The 24412-nt window shown below is 35.6% G+C and overlaps 1 protein-coding gene across 7 annotated transcripts in view; it reads right to left on the reverse strand.

Annotated features, from left to right (window-relative positions):
- LOC150104805 (TBC domain-containing protein kinase-like protein) overlaps positions 1 to 24412 on the reverse strand; it is a 559840-nt gene that overhangs the window by 73175 nt on the left and 462253 nt on the right. For all 7 annotated transcript variants that reach the window (XM_090395364.1, XM_090395368.1, XM_090395367.1 and 4 more), the window contains one exon: positions 11351 to 11512. In XM_090395364.1, coding sequence (XP_090251490.1) covers positions 11351 to 11512 — 162 coding nt within the window. The remainder of the gene's footprint in view (positions 1 to 11350; positions 11513 to 24412) is intronic.

Consider the following 24412-nt stretch of genomic DNA (forward strand, 5'->3'; position numbering starts at 1 on the left):
TGAGGAGGGGATTTTTCATATAGTAGAACAAATGAAGGTAACATGGATAAGGGGGGGGATAGAATTTGTGAAAGGAGGTAGTGAGTAAGAGGGTGAGAAGTGGCTATTTTGTATGGAGAAGTGGTTGGTTTGACAATGGAATATATTTCCTGATGGGGTTGAATGCTTAGATAGTAAACAGGTTTAATGTTGTCTAAGTGGGTCTGCTGCAATGAGTCATGTGAATTCATATGACTTAATAATAATATAGAAAATAAATGAACTACAAAATGCTACATGTCAAGAACAAGGAATGAATATTAGACAAAGAGGGAATTCAGTAAGAAGAATTAGACTGAGAATAGTATCAGTTAGAAGGGTGAGCAAGAGAGAATATGAATGCCAGAATGGCGGACCAGAATAGGCTGAAAGAGCAAACACAACTATAACTGCAAGAACAGAAGAGTGCCTGGCCAATGTAGCAACAGTGAGAGTGATGAGGGAACAAAAGTGACCATGAACGACAGAACAAAAGCAAGCATGACTACTGATAAGAAAGAGGACATGACTGTCAGAATGCAAGACGAACAAAGGTGTGAAAGATAGTGGAGAAAAAAGGTGTGGCAGATGAGGATGAACATAGTGAGTGATGCATTGAATATGAGAAGTAAGCATGTGAAGGAGTTAGTGGTGGTTGTGAGAACAAATGATTTGGTTGGGCACAGGGAGAATGTGAGGATGAATATCAGCAGACCATTGAAGAGAGTGAAAGACAACAGCATGTTCAGAAGAGTTTGTTAGTGTGTTGCCCAAGTATGAGCAGAAATTAATAGGATGTTAGTAGAACTATGAGAGGAGAAAGGAGTGTAGTTTATTGATGTGAGGAATACATTCAAAGGATGAATGGAATTGTATAAAGATACGGGTTGCATTGAAATAGTTTTGGTGTGAATGATTTGCAAAAGAATCACAGAAATCCTGCTCTTAAAAGAGCTGGAGAGTGGAAGGCATGTCTGAAGTGTTTACAAATGAAGAAGAGAGGAATAGTGTGAGAGATAAGAACATGAAAACATGAATGCAAAACGGACAGGGAAATTGGAGGAGTTGGGGTAAACAGGAAAACCCAGTCTAAAAACTCTGGAAGCAGTAATGAATATATGCATGAGGGATGATCAACATACGAAAGGGGTGGCCTTGGGGAGGTGCATAGGATAAGAGATTGGTTGTAAATATGAGTGGACTGACCAATTAAAAAAAAAAAAACGCCCTTTATAGTCAATATTTCACAGCCATATTCTTCTTATGAAAGAAGAGTTGTAGAAGAAAAAAAATCTTTAAAAAAATAGATTAAATAGGAAATATTCTAGCTCTTTTTAAAAGAAAAAAAAAATGCTAAAAGCATTAGAAGCAAATATTTCTCAATCCACAATTGAAAAAGATTATTTCTTTCTCCTCCATATATAAGCAATCTGTACTCTTTCTCTATTGGAACTGTTTAAAAATAAACAGAAATGCATTTAAACCCATTTATGCAATAACATCATTCTTACAAAAATATGTCATGCAAACAAACCTAAACATGATGTTTAATGATCTGGATTACATTATAAAATGTCCAAAATATTATATATATATGTGTTAGTTTCACGAACTGTGATAAATAAATTCAAAAAATAAAATAAATAAAATAATAATAATGCATACACATATACACTATCTACCAAACTTTTTCACACATCCCTTTTATTTGAAGTTATGCAACATTCCAGGTTTGTTAATAATATAAAATCCAGTGTACAGATAATATGAATCAGAATTTCATCATAGCAGTTAAATACAGATAGTATAGCAACACGACATGAACTCAGTGACTTTGAGAGAGAGAAAGAGAGATGTCACTGTGAGCTGTCACATTTGGTGGCATATCCACATGTGCCATTACCTCTCAACCTGGAGCATCCAAAATCAACAGTTGATGATGTGATCAACAAACAGAGACATTCTGGCATCACTAGTGCAGGAAAATACCTAGGGTGGCTGCCAAAAATGACTGACAAGGTGTTAAAATGGGTCGTATACAAACACCGGCTACAATAGCCACAGACCATCCGTGATGAGATCCAAAGTGCCAGTAACACCATGGTGAGCACTAATACTGCAGGAAAAGAATTCTATTTACTCGGTTTCCATGGAAGAGCAGTGCCACACAAGCAAAACATCATAACAACAAACAAGGCAGTTTGTCTGGCCTGGTGCAAAGAGCATTTGAACTGGACAATTGACTAGTGGAAAATGGTACTCTGGGGGTGATGAATCAACGTTCACTTGTTTCCAACGTGATGACAGGGTGTGGAGACAGCCTGGTGAACACTTGTTACCATAGTGTGTTGTACCCACAGTAAAGTTTGGTGGTAGTGGAGGAGTAATAGTGTGGGGGTGCATTCAGCTGGTTTGGAGTGGGACCACTGGTCGTTGTCCATGGTTTCACATAGGCGGCTCAGTACCTTGATATTCTGGATAATCAAGTGCTGCCTACACTGTACAGTTTTTATGGAACAGATCCATCTTTCTATCAAGACAACAATGCCCCATGCCACAAAGCTGCAGTTGTTATGGAATGGTATGAAGGGATGGGTGTTAAACGATTGTCCTGGCCTGTGCAGACCTACCCTCAACCCCATCGAACACCTGTGAGATGAATTGGAGCGGCAATTCAGAGTAGCACGTCCTTGATCTGTTGCTGAACTCAGTGCTGCTTTGATGGAAGAATGGAGATAAATTCCACCTGATGTCTCCTGCACATTGGTGGAAAACCTCTCTGAAATGGTGCAGGAGGTGATCAAAGCCAAAGGTGGACATACCCGATATTAAGATTTGCTGCTGGCATCAACTGTAAATTGCTAAAGTGTCCAGACAATTATTGGTAAATAGTGTGTGTGTGTCTGTGTGTGTGCATGCATATTCCCTTCCCCACTATAAACTCTAAGAATAAGATAGAAGAAAAACCTAAACTCTTACAAACATAACTGGATTCGTATCAGATGTTAGTGAAAAATAATATGATAGAGATTTTGCTCTATAGAACTTGAGTCAGCTATGAACTCAGGTCCCCATTATAGCATGAATATTTGTCAATATCTTTAGATGATAGATGAATTTTTCACCCAATATGAGACCACAACTCTATTTATTGGAGACCATAACTGGCTTGAAAGAAAGAAGCCCATATTTGTTGCTCTTTAGAGCATGATTTCAAAAATTTTTAATTTCAAGCCCAATCACAATATTAAAGTATTATAAGTTTTATAACCATTTGTGGATGGGACTCACCTTAAAATATGAATGTGACAGTGTCTTTGTCAGGCTACTCTGGTTCTTGAGAGTGATGGAAAGGATTCAGAAACAAGTAACCAAAATGGCAATAAGCCTGTGGAATATTTATGATAACACAATGCAAGTATTAAAAAATTTAGATGATATAAGGAAAGCAGGAATATGATAGAGACACATGTTACTTAGCAGGTTTTATAGGACAGATGCAGAAGAAAATTTTCAATACATGGAAGAAGGTAAAAGAATGCAAGTAGTGCAGGATTCTTACTAACTACACTCTTACTCAACATTCATTGGGTCATCCATGAAAGTTATGTTACAGTGCAGTTAGCAAAAATATAAGGATTAAATTTTTTGTTAGGATGAATGAGTAGAACAAACTGCTGGAAGGAGTTATGCAAGTGCATTGTCCACTAAATTATTTTGGATTTATGACCAAAGCAACTCAAGCTACAAGACCAGTGTATTATGTCCTTAAATTGTGCATGTTCTTATAGCCAGTTTGTCTGTTTTGTGGGAGAGAAAACCCTACCACTTCTGTATGAAGAAACAGAGGTGTGATAGGCATTGTGTGAATGACGGTTAGTGTAAGCCATAATCTCAAGTCTTAGAATTCTAAGGAGATGTCCAGATAATAATAATATTCCTTTGTCCAGCATATTCTTTTAAGAAAGCTTTACTTATATAATGTCTGTTTGTAAATCACAATACAAGATAATAGTTTTCAAAACTTGAGTATAGAAAAAAAAACTGTGAGCTTTAAAATAATTAAATTCTTTCCAAATTTAGAGATGCTAAAATAGAAACCATTATGTTAGAATAACTTAGTGCATAAAGCTAAATGTGAAACAAAAACAATTAATGCTTATATTTATAAATGCTACTGTTGAATTCAGAATAGTGCATTATCATTCTGTCAGAGCAGTAAGTCATGACCAAGAACACACTGGTACAGATGAATAAGATGCAATAAGTCATACTTTTCATAAACTTGTGCACTATTAATAAGGAGCTTCTATTACTATATAATTCTAGGCAGACTTGTGCTCTCCTAGCATTTCATAATGCAATGTATGTGTTAATAATAAAATCAATGAACTATAATTAAAAATGAATAAAAAATTGGGTTGAGTATTAAACATTGGACATCATGTAGGCTATAACAAGATTAATAAGTTGTAAATTTAATATCTAATTTGCAGATTTAGTGTTACTATGAGATATTTGAGTGTGGAACGCACTGCTTGATAAAATTTCTTAGGCAGTATTACTTTAAATTCATTATTTCTTCATTATTTAACAAAATGGCAGTGGAAAGTAATACATTGCATAGGTCAGCACAAAAGACAAGTAAAGTGAATGGCATGGAGTTTTCAAAAATGGTACAGTGTGTAAATGTAGTATGTATGTGTAGGAAGATATTGCAGTTGATTAAGTGGAGAGGCTGAATAAGAGAAAGGAACAAGTGTGGGTATGTAGGAAGTGCAATATTCTGATAGACTACAAGGCTTGTTTAAATATGAGTAGGAAACATAACTGAAGTAGCTGGTGAGGAAGATCGTGCAAATGTTCAGAAAGTGTGGAAGTGACTGAGAGGAAAAGATTGATTGATCTATAGTTTGATTGACGATAAAGCATGCAATAATGATTTTGAAAAGCAGAGTGCAATTAATGGTAAGATGGCAAAGAAACCTGTATGACTGATGATAAAATAGCAAGAGTGAATGATAGCAAAAAAATGATGCAAGATATGGATTAGTGAAGAAGACAAAAATGATGGGGGATTCAATTATTAGAGGTGTGGTAAATGACAAGATGCACAAATTTTGTTTTCTGGGAGGTAAAATGAATAGAGTGATTGAGAAGTTGGATATGAGGAGTAAGCGAGCAAAACAGCTGATAGTGGTACTAGAAACAAATGACTTGACTTGTACAGTTTTTTATGGAAAAAGGAGAGTGTAAGACTGGATATCAGGAAGTTGTTGAGAAGGTTAAAGATAATAGTGTGATAAGAAAGATAATCAATGTGTTGCCTGGGTATAACAGTGATGAGATGAAGCAGAGAACAAGGATTATGAATGATATGTTAGCAGAAATGTATGAAGAGAAAGGAGTGCAGTTTGTTAATGTGTGGAATGAGTTTGAAGAAAGAATTGAACTGCGTAAGTGATGGACTGCATATGAATAGTTCTGGTGCAAGTCATTGGAAAAACTGCTACTGGAAGGGAGAGTTGCAAGTGCAGAGAATGAATCTGAGTAAGTAAGAAACAATCTGAAAGAGCAAAACAGTAAGGAAGGAGGGACTAAAGTGGTGTTTATGAATGGAGAGGTCAGTATCGTGAGTGTAGAGAATGAGAGAACAAGTGTACAAAACAAACAGGGAAATGATGAGAGCATGTATAAACATGGGAACACAGCATGAGAAAAGTTGATACTCAAAGATGAGGTGAATGTGTGTGTGTATAGATAAGAAGGGGATGGAATGTAGGAGAAACAGGCAGGTTCAAGGAGAGTATAGGGATGGGTAATGAGAGAAAGGAATGGATCAGCGAAGGCAAAGAGAACTCACATCTAATAAGGGCAAAACTGTCCAGTGATGGAATGATTGAGCTCATATCAGCGTCAGGACCTTCTCGTGGAATGCCTCAGCTGTGCGGCATGCCAGATGGCCTGTCTGACACCACCGTTTCAGCCGGCAACTAACAGCTGACTCAGAACTGACACGGACCACGGGAACCCGACTGTCTATTTAAAGCAAAGCATATTGCGAATTGGGCTTTGAGAGGTGTTGCTGTCAATGTGATTTCTGCCCAGTGATCTGAATGTTTAAGTGAAAGAATATCAATCAAGATCACAGATAATTGGCAGGAGTAAATACGACTCTCCTTGAGGTAGACGTGTCAGATGGAGCCCTTGCTAGCTGGTGAGATTAATTACCATTTCTATTGAAATAATTCATCAGGGGAAGCCTGATATGTGTAGAAAGCACAACTGTTTGGTGAGAAATTTTTAAAGATATAACAAGATAATAATAAATAATTATGTAAGTTTTTCAGTAGCATACGTCATCAGAGGGAGCCTGTTGATAGCTACTGGAAATAATTCCCGGTGACTACTTTCGTTACACCAAGTCTGGGTGACCTTCAAGGATCCCGAAGAGATATGCTTGGCCCTGTTGTGGATCTGAGAAGGACCCAGCCTTCATGCTGTCTTTAACGTGGAGTTGGTTGCCCACACTGGCGTATCTGTGTGCCCATCATGGGGAATTAAGACCAAATGATGGCAATGTCATGTTGGGAAGAGGTGAGAGAGTGCTCTTAAAGACTCTCACTGTGCCCCTATGCACATACACCATAGGGAGTTTCTTTCTAACTCACAGGCATTGGTGTTCTCAGTGGATTGTAGATCGTGGGACTCGCTGAGTCAACATGCCTAATAATGAATTACTCTGAGTGATGAATATATTATTATTTGAAGTTCCCTGATAGGAGTAGGAGAAACCACTTAAAGACAGAGAAATGAGCTGTCATGTTTGCATATAAATGGTATCAGAAACAGGGGAAATATAATGGTTGCATTCATTAAGCTTGTTCACCCGAAAATTGTTGGAATAAGTGAATTATGTCCATACAAGATAAAGATGCAAAAGGGAAATAGTGGCAGTGGTTTGAGGCATTATGTTGTGAGACTGAGGTAAATAGAATGAAATACTAAGTCAGATGTTCTACATACCTGGTAATGTGGAGGATAGTGACTATGAAATGTATAAGCAAATTAGCCAAGCAAATAGGAAAAAGGTAATCATTATGGACAATTTTAATTATAGCAATATAGACTGGGATGATGAGATAGCAACTGGAAGTAAAGAAAATGAATTTGACTTTTTGAAGGACAACTAACTCAGGCAGTATGTAACAGAGGCACACAAGAATTGAGTGTCTTGGATTTGATCGTCTCATCAAAGGATGTTATTATAAATGAAGTATCAAATCTCACTCCATTTGGTGAAAATGATCATGAAGTGATTATCTGAGTGGTTGCCAGCTGTGTGAGGACTTCTGTGAGGAAAGGATGTGTGAGGAACTACAAGGCTGGTGATTGTGAGAAGCTCAGGAGCAGCTGTAACATGGAATGAGGAGTTGGATGGAAAGGAGATCAATGCTGCTTTGGTACTATTCAAGAACTATTTGGTAGAAGGAATGTTTAATGTATTCCAAGGGTCAGAAGGTTAAATAAGGTAGGTGTGAAATGGATGAATAAAAAGAAAGAAGGTATTATGGAGCAAACATAAGATGAGTGGTAATAATCAATTCCATGAGGAGTATGAAGAACATGCAAGAAGGGTGACTCAGTTGGTAAGGGTAACAAAATTTCAGTATGAGCAGCAGTTAACAAATGAAGCAAAAAAAAAAAAAAACCTAAGGGAGTTCTTTCGATATGCCAGCAATAAAAACAATGATTATGGAAAAAGGATAATGGTTGGAGAAAATGGTATAAGGATGACTGCAGACAATACAGTTGAGATATTTAATGAGAAGTTCATAATGGTCTTTTATCCTTGTGAGTGTGACAAAATAGAGAGTTTGAGAACAGTGGATGACAAGGAGGAGAAACTGATTGCAAGTGAGCAAGAACTATATAGGAGAATTGAGCAAACTTGATGTTAATAAAGATGTGGGATTTGAGGATATATCACCACATATTTTGAAGCAGTGCCAGAGAGTTGACATCTTCCTTGGAATATTTTTTTAATATGAATCTTACACTGGGCCAACCTCCAAAGAAGTGGAAGGAAGGCAAGACTGTACCTCTTCATTAGAGAGGTGAAAGAACTGAAGGATCAAATTAAATGAAAATCTGTGTGTAAGGTGTTGTGGTTAAAGTGCTGGGCAATGATCCATAATTGGATTGAGAACGGTGGTATTATCTTTGATGAACAGCATGAATTTGCTAAAGGAAGGTCATGTTTTAGTGTCTACTTATTACAATAAGGTGACAGTTACATTAGATGAGGAGAATGGATACACAGCAATATACTTAGATTCTGCAAAGGCTTTTGATAGATTACCACATCATAAGTTGATAGTCAAACTAGAATGGGTGGAGATTGGATATTCGATTAGTTCACTGGATTGGAGATTGGCTGTCACATAGATGTCAGTAAGTTGTGTATTGGAAAACAATATCCTAGAAGAGGAAAGTCATTAGTAAATTAAAGATACTAATAAATTATATTCTTGATTTAATCCTTTGTCAAGTCTAAGCAAAGAAAAAAAGAAAATAAAGTCATTAGTGGTGTACTTCAGAGGTCTGTTTTAGGAACATTGCTGTTTAACTTGTATGTTAATGATATTGGGGAAGATTTGAATGATGACATTCAGTTGGTGGCAGATGACGCAGTTTCTAAAAGCTATGAGAAGTAGAATGGATGTTGTGGCCTTACAAGAAGACTTGAATAGACCAAGTGAATGGGCATGAGAAGTGGGGATGCCAGGTCAATGATGTAAAATGTAAGGTTTTAAAATTTGGAAAACAAAGATGGGACGTACTTTCCTTCATGTTTACATGGTGATCAGAATTCATTATAAAAATTATGGAAACAACTAGTGTAAAACTTCAGTTTAACATAAGTCAAAATAATCACTCGTTTCAACCTTCACATTAAGGTCATCATCTGGAGCAGGGATTCCCAACCTTTTTGTTTCCAAGAGCACATTCTAAAATACCACTAGGGCGACGGGCACCATCTATTTTTTCAAGCAAATTTTTTTAATTCATTTGTTAAATGAATACATGAAAAGTTTACATTATAATCAAATGTTTTATTACTTAAGAGTTTACATTATATAAAAATTTAAATATATATATATGTAAGTTAGTGTGATCTTTGGCATTGCATTTCATTGGCCAGTGCTTCATAATTAGGAGAATATGATGATATTCCAGTTCTTAAACTGGAATGAACAACTTCGAATGCACGTCTACTTTACATTGTATGCGTTTAATACTCGTCATGTGTCATTAAGGCATGAGTCATATAGCATGCCATGAATTGTTGCGTGATTATTTCAAACTATACGACACACAGTTGAACAGCGGCGGGCACAGACAAATTGATTGATGGGCGCCATGGTGCCCGCGGGCATAGGGTTGGGAACCCCCTGATCTGGAGTATACACATACATATACAATGAAACAAGCTGCACTACAATCTACATGGTATGCTAAAGTTACACTGATTTAGTCAATTCTGGTGAAAAAAAAAAATCCCTATCCATAAAAACGAACAACACATTAAATTTAAAAATTTTGGTGAAGTAGGCCTCTGAGGTCACGCTCTTAACTTCCTACAGCAAATTGATTGGAAAATTATCGGTTTTTTCATCATCATCATCATCATCATCATCATACATATCAAGGATTTAGGCCTAGTATGGCCTGTTCCGGCCTTAGAAGTCATCGTTGAATCGTTTAAGAGGACGTCCTGGTTTTCTTTTTCCTAATGGCTTGTACTTTAAGGCTTGTTTTGGTAATCTTTCTGTTTTCATTCTTTGAACGTGTTCCATCCATCTATGTTTATATTTTTTAATTTTTTCAATTACTGGTTCTTGGTTTAATTCTTTCATAATATCTTCATTTCTTTTGTGATCAAACTGGTTTTTTACATCATACAAAAACCTGGTATGGAATGCAAATTTAAAGAAGCCTATGATTAACTATCCTAATCTTAACATCAAAAAAAAAAAAAATAAATAAAAATAAAAAAAAAAAATCCAAGAATTTGGATAGCACACATTCAGCCCACTTAGTTCTTCAAGTTTTCCAGCAAACCCTGACTTTATGACTGTAAGCAATTATTTCAGCTTTTATTTGATACCATCCATACTGTTTTAATTTATATGCATACTTATATGAGTAATTATGGGTGATCATGTTGCTTGCTAGCTTAATTTATTTTTTGTAACCAAATAGATAACAATAATAATAAGAGGACTCTAACATTGATGTTGTAAGTTTTTTTTTTTTCACCAGAGGTCAGGCCAATTGTTTTAACGGTTGGCTAAATCAATAACTTCAGCATACCATGTAGATTGTAGCACGTTTCTTTGTATATGCGTATACTCCAGATGATGCCCTTAATGTGAATGGCAAAAATAGTGATTATTTAGGTTTATTAAAATGAAGTTTTACTCTAACAAGGGAGTTGTTTCTATCATTTTTATAATATGAATTATAATGAAAGATAGGATGTGGAATTTACACTTGGTGGGGATATAATGTTGGAAGTGGAGGAAATAAGACATTAGAGCAATGGTGGATAAGGATCTAAAATTTAGAGGACCTTGACTTGTAGAAGTAAGGAGATCTGGTTCCATGTGTAAGGCCTTGATTGGGCCACATCCCAGATTTTGTCACCTGTTTATGGATCATGCACTAAAGGATGCATAGATACTGGAAAGGATCCAGAGGCAATTGGAGTAGTTTCTCATCTCTGGAATGGTGAATCAAGAAAATGCAATTTACAGCATCTAGTGGATAGCAAGAAGAGGAGCGATATGATAGACATACATTGATAATGGGTTGTTATATTAGTAATGTTAAAGAGGTTTTTCATAAAATAGCAGGAGATGGGGAGAGAATAAGAGGTCATTCCTGGATGCTGTAAAAGGAGGGTGTAAGTAAGAGAGTGAAAAATAGATTTTTTGAATGGAGAGTTGTGAAAGAATAGAATGCACTGCCTGAGAGTGTAGAGTCTGCAGAGAATTTGAATGCATTTAAGGTACGGTATGATGAGCTGTGTGTATGAAAATGGACCTTTCGTAATTAGTCTTTGACTCCATATGGGTCTTGAGAAAATAATAATAACAATAATCAATGTGTTAATAATAAAATCAATGAACCATACTATTCTGATTACAACATACTTAAAAAAAAAAAAGGAAAAAAGTGACAATATGGAAAGAATCATAATTTTAAAATAACAATTAATTTGATTTTTACATTTTTGCAAGTTTTTTTTTTTTTTTTTTTTACTTACCAGGCATGTCAGAAAACATAAGGATGCATTCATTGAACCCAAATGAGAGCAGATTTGTCCTAAGTTGTTGCAAGATTGCCACACCAATACATAAAGGAAAAGATGAATCCCCAAGAAGTAGAGTATCCCATAAGTGAAATATTTTGTGCAGAGGAAAAACATCTAAGGACAAAATAATTCTTATTAACTAGTAGCATTCCTATTTTTAATAAGTAATATGCTTATTTACAATATGCTATAAATTATTATCAGACCACCAGGTCTCTGGTAATAATAATTAACAGGCACTCATTAAGAGAGGCCACACTAGCTCTCATACCTTTCTTGAATTCATTCACATTACCTGCACTCACCACCTCCAAAAGCAAGCCATTCCAACCACAGAGAACGAGCATAGTGCAGAAGTAGTTTTTAAACTGTGTCAGTTAAAACTGTTACAGTTAAAATAAAACTGATACAGTTAAAAACCTACTATGCTCATTTCCCTGAGAAATTATAGTTTACCCAAGATTCACAACAGAAAAAACAGCTCCAGCTGACAGTTGAAGGTATAGACAGCACTAATTATCATTTCGTCAAGAAACTGGTGTCAGCACTCAAGGAGTTGGTAGGTCATTCCCCCTCCTATATTAAAACACACAACACTTTGTAAACAAAATTAAAGACATCACATGGGAAAAAAGTAATTTATTAGTCAGTTTTGATGTCTCTACCCTCTTCACAAATGTCCCAATCAATGACACAATTCTTCTCGAAACATCGGGAAATTAAAAGTAATTATTTCTAACACAGTTGTACTCTACATAATTTGTCTAAAATGAATTCTGCAAGTACAATATGCCAGTCACATTCTGGATTACCCTGATTTTTACATCATCATCCCCACCAGCAAACAAATGTATCAAATCCTTCCCAACATCATTAATATAAGGAATGAATAATAATAATAGCCAGAAGACTAATCCCTAAGGTATTCCACCATTGGTCACCTTAAAACTGGCACCCCAACACTATTTGACAACTGTCAGTCAGTCAACCTCTTATTCAAGCTGATAGTTTATAATTCCAATCCTATATTCTCCAACATATGCAACAGCCTTCCATGTCATATCCTGTCAAAATCCTTAGCAAAGTCCAAAAGTGTATCCACTCTCCTTATCTAACTCAACTGTAACATTATTATAGAATGTCAGCAGGTTACTCAAACACACCAACCTTTATTATTATGACCTTTTTCTTGACCACTAGTATTAATAAATTAAAGACTTAATTCTGTATGTTAGTCAAGTAAATAATAGTTTAATAATCCGACATGTTTCACTGACTAATATCTGTCAGCATTTTCAAGGTAGTATGGATATGGTTTGGATATGGTACTAACAATTTTTGGATTTGGTACACTGGTAAGCAATGGAAAGTAACAAAAACTAGGAAACTGACCGACAATTCTAAAAATCATATAAAGTTACCACTGTGCGTGATACAATACGCCTGTCGCAAGTGCAACGTTTTATTTGTTGAGATATTTATTTAATTTTTATGAAAGTTCATTTCTTTTTGGTTAAATGATCTGATTAGAGTTTTCCATATATCTGGTAGGATTAGGCCTTGATTCTTATTTAAATTACCTGTTGAACGGGCAACTGTAGCAGCTTCTTTGAATGTTCTGGAATGGTAGTTCTGTAGGGCATATGACTCATATCCCATTCAATATTATAGTTGGTAGAGGCGAAGTGGGAAGAAAGGCCTGATATATCTTGTCTGTTATTCCTTACATAGCCTATGTGTTCTTTCTTGTTTCAAAACTTCTAGATGTCTGTCCGATGTAATTGATACCGCATGAACAGGGTATGCTGTAAACTCCAGAGTATTTGTAGAAAGGATGACTATCTTTCGGGGAACTTATAAACTTTTGAATGGTCTCAATAGGTTTGAAGGTTACTCTTATATGGTTTTAGAAGAAGAGCTAATTTTTTGAATATGGTACTAACAAATGGAATTGTTATAGAGCTGTTGTATTGGGTTTCGTCTTGTTGTCTTTGTGGCATGTCATTAAAGAGAATCTTGTTGATGATTCTTGTAGGGTAGCCATTTAGGGATAGATCTCTGGATATTTTCATTAATTCTTCTTGTAAGTCACCAGGGTCTGTGGTACACTGTATAGCTCTTTTTTTGAGCATATGGATAATACTGAGTTTCTGGGATATGTGGTGAGACGAGTTGAAATGGAGGTAGCATCCAGTGCTAGTAGGTTTTCTATATACTGACAGGTTGATGCTATTGTCAGTTTGTTTCTTAATAAGGACGTCTAGGAATGGAAGTTTATTATCTTTTTCTAGTTCCAATGTGAACTTGATAGTGTTGTGGAAGCAATTAATTTTGTTTAGATAATCTATTAGTTCTTCTTTTTTGTGATTCCAAATGATGAAGATGTCGTCAACATACCTAAACCATGTGGTTGGTTTAGGGGTAATTTGGGATAAAATTTGAGTTTCCAAATTTTCTAAGAATAGGTCGGCACAAGAAGGAGAGAGAGAGGGCTAATGGCTAATCCAGTAAGTTGTTTGTAGTAGGTTTTTTGCCATGTAAAATAATTCAAAGTTAAACAATGCTTGAACAACTTGGTGATGTTTGGTGGGAATAAGTTTTCTAAGATGTCGATGACTTCTGAAACTGGGATATTTGTGAATAGAGATGTGACATCCAGGCTAGCCATAATATTATCTTCAGAGATACGGGTGTTTTTTAATTTCTCCAAGAAATGTTAGGAGTTCTTGATATAAGAATCTGGTTGTGAATGTGTTCTTGTAACATTTTGACTATATATTTTGATAGTTTGTAAGTAGGAGAATGGATACCATCTACTATTGGACGTAATGGTGTACCTTTATGGATTTTGGGAACACCATATAGTCTTGGAGTTAATGGATGCATAGATTTTAGTTTTTTGATTAAGTCCACAGGCCAGTTGGTCATATCACGTAACAGTTCATTGGTATCAAGATGGTTTTTGTGAGTAGGATCTGTGTTAAGAACATCATAGACAGATGTGTCTGATAATAGATTATTGATCTTTTCTTCATATTCCTTAGTATTTAAGATGACAGTATTGTTGACCTTGTCTGCTCTTAGTATAATGATTTCTTTGTCGTTCTTTAATTTCAGTAGTACTTTTCTTTCCATAGTGCTAGAGTTGGTGTGAGAATATAGAGCTAGAGGGAGCGGAGAGGATTAAGCTGCTTTTTTAATCGTAGGTCATTGGCTATTCTGTGTGGAAATAATGAGAAGGCTTTCTCTAAGTTGCAGATAAAGTCCATTTTTGGAATAGTAGTTGGTTTTAAGGCGAAATTGAATCCTTTTGTGAGAATAGAAATCTCTGGTTTTGTTAAGATGTGATTAGATTGGTTGTTGTCAATGACTATGTTGTCTGGTAGGGAAGGTTTAGAGTTGATGTGATTATCATATAGTGCGTTAAATTTTTTAATTTGTCTTTTTACTTTGATTGAAAGTAAAAAGAAAGAAAGAAAGAACACATAGGCTATGTAAGGAATAACAGACAAGATATATCAGGCCTTTCTTCCCACTTCGCCTCTACCAACCATAATATTGAATGAGATATGAGTCATATGCCCTACATAGATGAGAACTACCATTCCAGAACATTCAAAGAAGCTGCTACAGTTGCCCGTTCAACAGGTAACTTAAATAAGAATCAAGGCCTAATCCTACCAGATATATGGAAAACTCTAATCAGATCATTTAACCAAAAAGAAATGAACTTTCATAAAAATTACAATAAATATCTCAACAAATAAAACGTTGTACTTGCGACACACGTATTGTATCACGCACAGTGATAACTTTATATAATTTTTAGAATTGTCGGTTAGTTTCCTAGTTTTTGTTACTTTCCATTGCTTACCAGTGTATCCTTGAAAATGCTGACAGATATTAGTCAGTGAAGCATGTCGGATATTAAACTATTATTTACTTGACTAACATACAGAATTAAGTCTTTAATTTATTAACACCAACCTTTAGTAAATGCTGTTCATTACAGAGTACAGATTCTCTGTCAACCCACTACTATATGTGAGCTCTTACTTTTCCAAAATCTTCACTGCCACTCCAGAGAGATTAACAGGTCAATAGTTAGAGAAATCAGTCTTTGAACCATCCTTATGCAATGTGATTACCATACATTCATTCCACTGTACTGTGCTGAAATGGAGATTTCTTCACATGACTTCTTAGGAAAAATTCATAATTTTAAAATTGCTGATTACCAGGAGTAACTGAAATATTTCCTGAGAAATGCAAGATTTTTTTTTTTTTTTTTTGATAATCTCAGAACAAATTTGAGACTTTTTTTTTTACTCTTATCTGATCTCACTGTAATCCCAGTCACATCGTGCATCTATTCATATGCAGTGTGAAATCAATGCTGGTGAAATAATTATTTAATTTGTAAAATTATTTCTGAATAATTGTTTTGAAATAATAATAATTGCTTATAAAATGAGCAGCAGTAGGCTAATGAAGCCAAAAAGAATCCTAGGGAGTTATTTCGATATGTAGCCAGCAAAAAAAAAGAATTATTATGGAAAGATATTGATTGGAGAAAATGGTATAAGGACAACTACTGTGTTAGATATAGTGGAGATACTTAATGAGCAGTTCATAAAGGTCTTTCATTCTTGTGAATGTGACATCATGGAGAGATTGAGACCAGTTGATGATGGGGAGGAGAGGCTGACTGTAAATGAGCAGAAGAGTTGTATGAGGAATTGAGCAAGCTTGATAATACATCAGTATGTATTCTGAAGAAATGTGCCATGGAGTTGACATTTTTTTTTTTTTAATAGGAGTTTTGCACTGGGTCGAGTTCCAAAGGAGTGGAAGGAGGGCAAAATTGTGCTGCTTCATAAGGAAGTGATAGAACTCAGGCATCAAATTATAGGCCTATCTGTGTGTGTCAGGTGTTGTGGTTAAGTTGTTGGAGAAGCTGGTGAGAACTAGGATCCAGAATTGGGTTGACAACAATGGTATTATCTTTGATGGACAGCATCGATTTGCTAAAGAGAGGTCATGTTTTAGTAATCTACTTACTTATTATAATAAGGTGACTGCTTTCATGGAAAGAGGAGAAGGATACACTGTAATATACTTAGATTTCACAAAGGCTTTTGATTGATTACCACATGATAAGTTGATAGTCAAACTAGAGCGGATGGAGTTGGATATTAGATTGGTGCATTGGATTGGAGACTGGCTATCTGACAGGTATCAACAAGTTGTGGTGGGGGGGGGGGGGGGAGCAACATCCAGGAAAAGGAAAATTACTAGTGATGTGCCTCAGGGATCTGTTTTAGGGTCATTGTATGTTAATGATATGTTACTGGTATGTTAATGATATTGCTGAAGATTTGGATGGGGATATTCAGTTGTTTGCAGATGATGCAAAGTTGAGATGAACTATGAATAGAGAAGATGTTATGGCCTTACAAGAAGACTTGAATAAACTGAGTGAATGGACATGGAAATGGGGATGCGAGTTCAATGTTGCAAAATGTAAGGTTTTAAAATTTGGGAAACAAAGATGGGATGTAGAATTTATGCTTGGTGGGATATATTGTTGGAGGTGGAGGAGATAAGGGATCTTGGGGTGAAAGTGGATAAGGATCAAATTTAGGGGTTACATTGCCAAAATTATGAGGACAACACAAAGAATTCTGGGAATGATGCAGAGGACACTGACTTGTAGAAGTAAGAAGATTCTTGTTCCATTGTATAAGACTTTGATTAGGCCACACATGGATTACTGTGTGAAAAGCAGGTGACAGATTTGGTCACCTGCTTTTCAAAAGGACAAAGAGATGTTGGAAAGGGTCCAGAGGCAACTGAGTAAGGTAGTTTCTGATCTCTGGAATTTCGAATATGAGGAAAGGTTGAGAAGATGCAATTTGCAGAGTTTAGTGGCTAGGAGGAAAAGGAGAGTTGATATGCTAGAGACCTACAAGTTGGTAAGAGGTTGTTATAGGATCAATGTTGGAGTGGTTTTACAGAAAATGGTGGTGGGAGATCAGGGGAGAACCAGAGGTCATCCCTGGAAGTTGTATAAGCAGGGTGTGAGCAGGGGATGAGAAGCAGGTGTTTTGCAATCAGAGTTGTGAATGATTGGAATGCCTTGCCTGAGAGTGTAGTGTCTGCAAAGAATTTGAGCGTGTTTAAGGGGTGGTATGATGAGCTATGTGTATAATAAAAGGACCTCCTAGATGAGTCTTTGACCCCATGGGTATTGGAATAATAATAATAATAATTAGATTCTTCTGTGGAATATGCTTTACTAGACAATGTTTGTTACATACACTTCTGTGGTAAGGGAAGATAATGCAATTGTGTGCTGGTATTTTTACCATTTGGAACAAGTGGCAGGAAAATGGTTTATTAAAATGCTCAGCTAGTTTCAGGAAATTCCTGTGTTTCGCATCATTGTAAGGTAAAAGTGAATAAAGAAAACAAAATATTAAGTCACAAACATGAATTGAAATAAACTATTCGACAACTAAAACAACCATGGAATACTTGCATGCACTATGTAGAGGAGACATTTCATAACTATTAACATTCTGCACACTACTGGCATTTGCATGTGTTATACATATAATAAGAGAGAGAGAGAGAGGCACAGATGCAATATAGAATGATGTCCTGCCTAATTACTATATTTTATTTTGTTCAATTTTACCTCCTGATAATGTGAAACATGGGAATTTCACGAAACTAGGTGTCATAATCAACAATTTTCCTACTAGTTGTTCTATATGGTAAAAATAGAGGCAACACAACTTATTATTTACATGATGATGTTTGTGTTGCAATATCTAGCATAAGAAAAATTGTTAAATTGTTTAAATATTCTCCGACAAGAAATTCTGTTTGGCAAAAAGAAATAACAAAGAGTGAAAAATAGAGTTACAAATCATTTTAGACTGAAAAGTATGATTTTATTATTACAGAGTGTGATTGAGAGATTTCAAAAATTTTACAGTAATGATTGTCTTGCAAGAATTAAAGTCCTCTTATTTATAGAAGGATGAGCATACAAAAATTGTTAAAAATATACTGAATTATTTAAAACCTGTAGTTAAAGCATTTAAGTAATTATTATTTTATTATTATTATGATGATTATTTGACACCTCCAGGGAGTCCAAGGACTCATCGAGGGAGAGCACCTGCTCTAATTCCATCTCCACCACTCAATCACCAACTGACTGCAACTACACCAACATCATCTACTGCTGACCACCACCACCATAAATTTACTAACAAGAAAAGGAATTTTTAGATCCCTCTTTTGTAACTGGGAAAAAAGAAAATTTTGTTTTGAGTAATAAGCTTTTGAAACAAATTGGACAGCAACTTTTTAAATTTAGGGCTAAAGTCACTTATCAAGTACCTAAATAACTCAGAGATTAATTAATTTTTTCTTATGGAAAATAAAAATGAAATTATGTGATCTGTAAAATCGATAATGGAACAATTTTCAAAGAAAAGCATAATTCAGCAGAAGAGTTTCAAACAGAAAACAGTATAAACAACAAAAAAAATTATTATTATTATTATATCAGAATGGTATACCAGAGATGGAAAGAGAGCTACAGGAAGATGAAACACAGTAGGTGGATGAGATTAAAGAGATGACTGGAACTCAGTATCACAGAAAAGCTCAACATAGGACTGAATAGAGGACTTTTGGAGGAGGGGACCTTCATGCAGCAATGAACAGAAAATGGCTGAAGAAGAAGAATCATATCATCCATTTTCCCTTTCAACCAATTTTGATAACCCAAAAACCATCAGCTGACCCTCATAAGGTGCATTTCATAGACATGCCACAATTTAGTCACTTGACTCTGGATTCCCTCCACCTCATCCCCAAGAAATCTAAGTGACAAGATCTGTACGCAGTAATCAAGATGGGAGATTATCAATGCCCTATAATAACCTGCTATATGCTTGCCAGCATTTTCTTCAGTAACCAAGTATTCTGATGAGCTGCTTTTTGGCCACTTTTGCAATAGACCCTCTAAACTTCAACTCCCTATCCACTAACACCCCCCCCCCCCAAAAAAAAAATCCCTGGATTCCTCAAATACCTGGAGTACCTGTACCATATTTCTGTCAATATGATACACAGCTGGTATTCTTTTCATCCCAGAATTCATAGAGTTATACTTTGTCGTATTGAACTGATGTCCATTCTACTTTGCTGATACTTCCAGATTATTTAAATCATCCTGCAAAAATTTATCATTATCTATATTGCTTTACCCAATTTTGCATCATATTCCCTCTCAAATCATTTCCTATATCATTAATGTACAAATTAAATAGTAGTGGTCCAAGAACAGAGCCCAGTGTTGTGTGACCAGCCACAGGCCTTCAATTGGACTCTATTTCTGAATAAACTACTGTCTGGTATCTCTCCATCAACCACCCTTATATCCACTTCACCAATTTTATATCCATCTCCATGTGCTATAATTTATTGATTAGAATTCCCTGCAGACTCCTGTCAAGAGCCTTTACAAATTACAGCAGTATCACTGTAAGCCTTTATCCTACTCAGCTGTTACTGTATTATAAAAAGTAAGTAAGTGAGTGAGGAATGACCTGCCATTCACAAAACCATTGTGCCCCATATAGTATCCCATTTCTCTCCACTCATTCATGTATTTTTCTCTTCAGGAGTCATTGTCAAGTTATCTCCAATACCTTGACAATGACTCCTGAGATGCTGACTGATTTGGTAATCTGCTATCTTAGCCTGGAAGCCTCCTTTGTGCAATATAACTATTTTCCCCCTTGTAACCACAACCAAGAGACCAGACTTAAATTAAACAATATGGTCAAAGGCACTGCCAATTCCCTATCAGCTTCTCATAAAACTCGAACTGGTATACCATCTAATCCCTTAATTCACATCAAGGTTCAGTAATATCCCATACACCTCCAGTTCATCTACCTCTATTTCCATACCAGCCCTTTCCTCTCTTGATACTGAAATATCTCACCTTGATGATATACTCTCACAAAGTGTTCACTAAGCAAGTCGACTATTTCATTTGATTATCTCCCTACCACCGGCATTCATTAAAATTATTCTTCCATAATCATTCTTTTTTATTTGCTACATATTGAAAGAATCCTTTGGAATTACCTATGGCTTGCATTGCTGATTTCCTCTGATAACCTCATTTTGTCTTTCTTACCATGCTGGGCATCCTTCTGACCTGTACTTTTACTGCTACCATACCTACTGGGCCACCTTTCTCTGAATTCCCTACACTTTTTTTTTTTATTTTTATTTTTTTAGCTCCTGCTTAATTAATGATGCATCCATTTAACTCCCACTTTATTTATCTTCCTAATTCTGGGTATGCAGTCTGCTATTACTTCCCTTAAACACTCCTTTATCAACTCCGATGCACTATCAACATTTGGCTCTTGCAGTTTCTCATGGCATGGCATTGCTCAAAAAAATTTCCTAAGTTTGTCCTACTTACCAACCTTGTAATTCCACATATACCCCCCTTCTTAACGGAAAACTCCACACATTTAGACACTTCTCAGGTCAAGACCATATGATCATTCTCTCTCCATTTAGTGGCAATGTAGATTCTAAACAAATTCTCTGATGCAGTTACTATATCTAGCAGCTTCAAATCCCTAGTATATTCCATCACATGCTGCCTCAGGTAATTATTCCTTAGTAACTGCATAAATTCTATTTCCTTCCTCCCATTCATCCTTCTGACCTATGTTTCTATGGCTGGAAGGAGCAAAGTTCCCCCCCCCCCTTCACTCATTGAACTTATCTGTTGATGCATACTATCTGCATCATTCTTCACATTCCCTGGTATATAGCAGCAACCAACTGGATATTTTGTCCTGGAGGCCTCTATCTCACACCAGATGGCCTCAAATGCATTAATTTCACTGGCTTCCCCCAGTTGAACTCCTGTTGTCTTTGGTTGAATTCATCAGCTAACATCAACAATAACTTTCCCTATTCCTTTCTCTATATTCTCAATGAAAATTCTATACCCTTCACAATCTATCCACTACCTATATCATCTTCTATCAGCCATGTCCCACTAATGCCAATATTTGGCCAAGATAAACTAACCAATGCCAAAATATTCCTTCCCCTTGTTCTGAATGTTCCTGGCATTAGTGTACATAAAGTGCAAAAGTCTGATAGGCCCACTGTTTTATTTACGCTTTATACTAATTTTCCCATTCTGGTTTTACCAGCAGTCCCAACTTAGGCATTTTTTGCACTTTCTTATAATCACAGGAATAAAGGGAACAAGTTGGTGGCATTGACTGATCAGTCTCTCCAAAGACTGTTGGTATCAGTGAAACTTTGTTAACTGAGGATGATGTTCTAGGTTAGAAATCGAAGCATATAGCTGATTTCAGCAGTACAAGCAAATGAAACATGGTAGTGGAGTGTTACTCATGGTAAGAGATGAACTGTGCCCTCTCAGGGTGGAGAATCACAAGGAAAATAACACTAATTGCTTTGACAGTATGGTGTGAGATAGACAATTATAAGACAAAATATTGAGCGGGATGTTGCTATAGGCTAGGGCAGTGATTCTTAACCATGGGCTGCTTCTCCCTAAGGATCTGCAGAAAATTTATAGAAAGTTTTTAGTTTTTAAAATTTTGAAATCTCTTAAAATAATTATTTTTTTCTCTTTATTTTACATTGTTTCAAACATATCATTTTGTATTAGTAATCTGAATTATGCAGTTTAATGCAGTAGTTTCTTTTGTGGTGGCGCCACAAGTTGACTTTCCACTGCTGTCAACACTGCTAGTCGTGACATCTGCCTACTGGAAGTGTGATAGAAGTGATTCTCTGAAGTTTTAAACAATACTAGTACAAATGCATAGAATGTAATGCTGTTAAGTGCTACTTGAGTGCAATTACTTTTCGAAACTTTCAGTGCTGATTTGTTAATTCTTAAAATTTACCCCCCTTATAAAATGAGCAAAGAAAGAACATTATTTGATTTCCTAAATATAAATACACCTGGTAGTTCAAAAGAACAGATGAAAGGAGTGATAATTCCAATGCACGTGAAACAGAAAATAATAGCACTGAGTAACATAATTGAAGCAAGAATAGACAAATTAGTAAAAAGTGTTCAACAACAGAGGTCTAATTAAAACACATTTAAGTCAAGTTGAATTCTGTTTTCTTTTTTTTTTTTCCTTCTATTTTTTGTCATTATAATCAGTGAATAAAAACACTATTTTAAAAAAAAAGTTTAACATAATAATATAATTATTATTGTTATAATAATTGGCCCCCTAGTTACTACAAACTAGGGGGCCACGAAAATATTTTAGGATACTTAGGAGGCTGCAACTACTAAAAGGTTAAGAACCACTGGACTAAGGAATATAGATGATGATGAGCAGAAAATAGTTAGGCAAATTAATTTGGCAAAGTGCAAAGCAATTAATCATTATGGAGGACTTCAACTATAGCAATATAAACTATGAATCTTTGGATTTCTTAGGAACAACTGTCTCAGGCAATATGTGGTGGAGGGAACACGAGGATCAAAAGTTTTGAATTTGGTCAGAGCACCAAAGGATCTGATTGGGACTGAGATGTCATACTTGTCCCCAGTTGGTGAGAGTAACTGTGTTGTCCTGACTTAGAGAATGAATAGGCATGTAGTGGTATCGACAAAAGGAATTTGTATGGAATTATAAGGTAGGCGACTATCATATACTTAGAAACTAACTTATAGCAGTACTATGGACAAAAAAATGTGAAGGAAGAAGGGTCAGTAGTGCATGAAAGATACTTAAGAAAAAACTAACTATAGAATCACATGAATATAACAGTAAAAATTAAATTTATTGTACAGATATTTTATCTTACATATCGTAAGACATCATTAGTGCAAACAGTGAACAAACAGTAAAGAATTTGAATAAAAAAAAAGAGTAGAGCACATGCACTAAATTGGAATCTCTTTATGTATACAGTTGCATGTTCAGGGGCTATTGGGATGAAAATAATTAAAATAGATTAGTTAAAAATAAAATATAAGAGATTATAAATTTATTTAATACAGTTGAGAATAACAATTTGGTTGAGGTTAGGATGAAGAAGTAGGGCTTCAGCACTTTCTTTGTATACACATTCATATTTATATATGATGTGATTGTAGATAGAAATTTGAAGTTCAGAGTACATATTGCAAAGGTTGTGAAGACATCTCAGAGAACTGCTTCAATGTTGAGGAGGAAATTGACCATGAGAGATAAAAGTGTGATAGTCCCACACTTTTATATTTCATGTCAATGAGGGATAAAAAAATGTTGGTTTGATCAAACCACACCTGAATTTCTGTGCTCAGACCTGATCACCAGGATTTGAAGGAGATGAAGTAACCTTGGTGAGGTTGCAGAGATGAATAACAAAAATGATATCAAGACTGTACAATCTTCATTATGTGGATAGATTGAGGGTATGCAGACTGCAGAGTTTAGTGGATAAAAGACAAAGGGGAATAATAACAGCTTACAAAGACATGTAAGCTGTTAAAAGGTTTATTATTGTATTAACTGTGAGGAGGAGATTTTTCATGTGGTAAAAGGAGGGAAAGGAACAAGGACAAGGGGCCACCCCCTAGAAGTTACAAAAGGGGAGGTAGTGAGTAAAATTGTGAAAAGTAAGTTTTTTTTTTTGGATAGCAAGTGGTAGGAGCATGGAATACATTGTCTGAGAGGGTAGTGAAAATGTAAACAGCGTATGAGTTTAAGGAGTGGTACGATAGACTTCATTGACTAGTGTTGACCTTCCACAATAAGTTCTGTGACTCCATGGAGATCAACAAGATAATAATAATAATTATTAGCATACAATAAAAATTGACAAAAATCATCATCATCATCATCAAATTCCGGATACATACCCACAAGGGTGTACAGGATACGATAGTATTACATGAAAAATTTACATCAT

Source organism: Typopeltis vanoorti, chromosome 7, assembly GCF_054136105.1.
Source record: "Typopeltis vanoorti isolate ZY-2024b chromosome 7, IOZ_Tvanoo_1.0, whole genome shotgun sequence".
In the NCBI taxonomy this organism is placed as follows: Eukaryota; Metazoa; Arthropoda; class Arachnida; order Uropygi; family Thelyphonidae; genus Typopeltis; species Typopeltis vanoorti.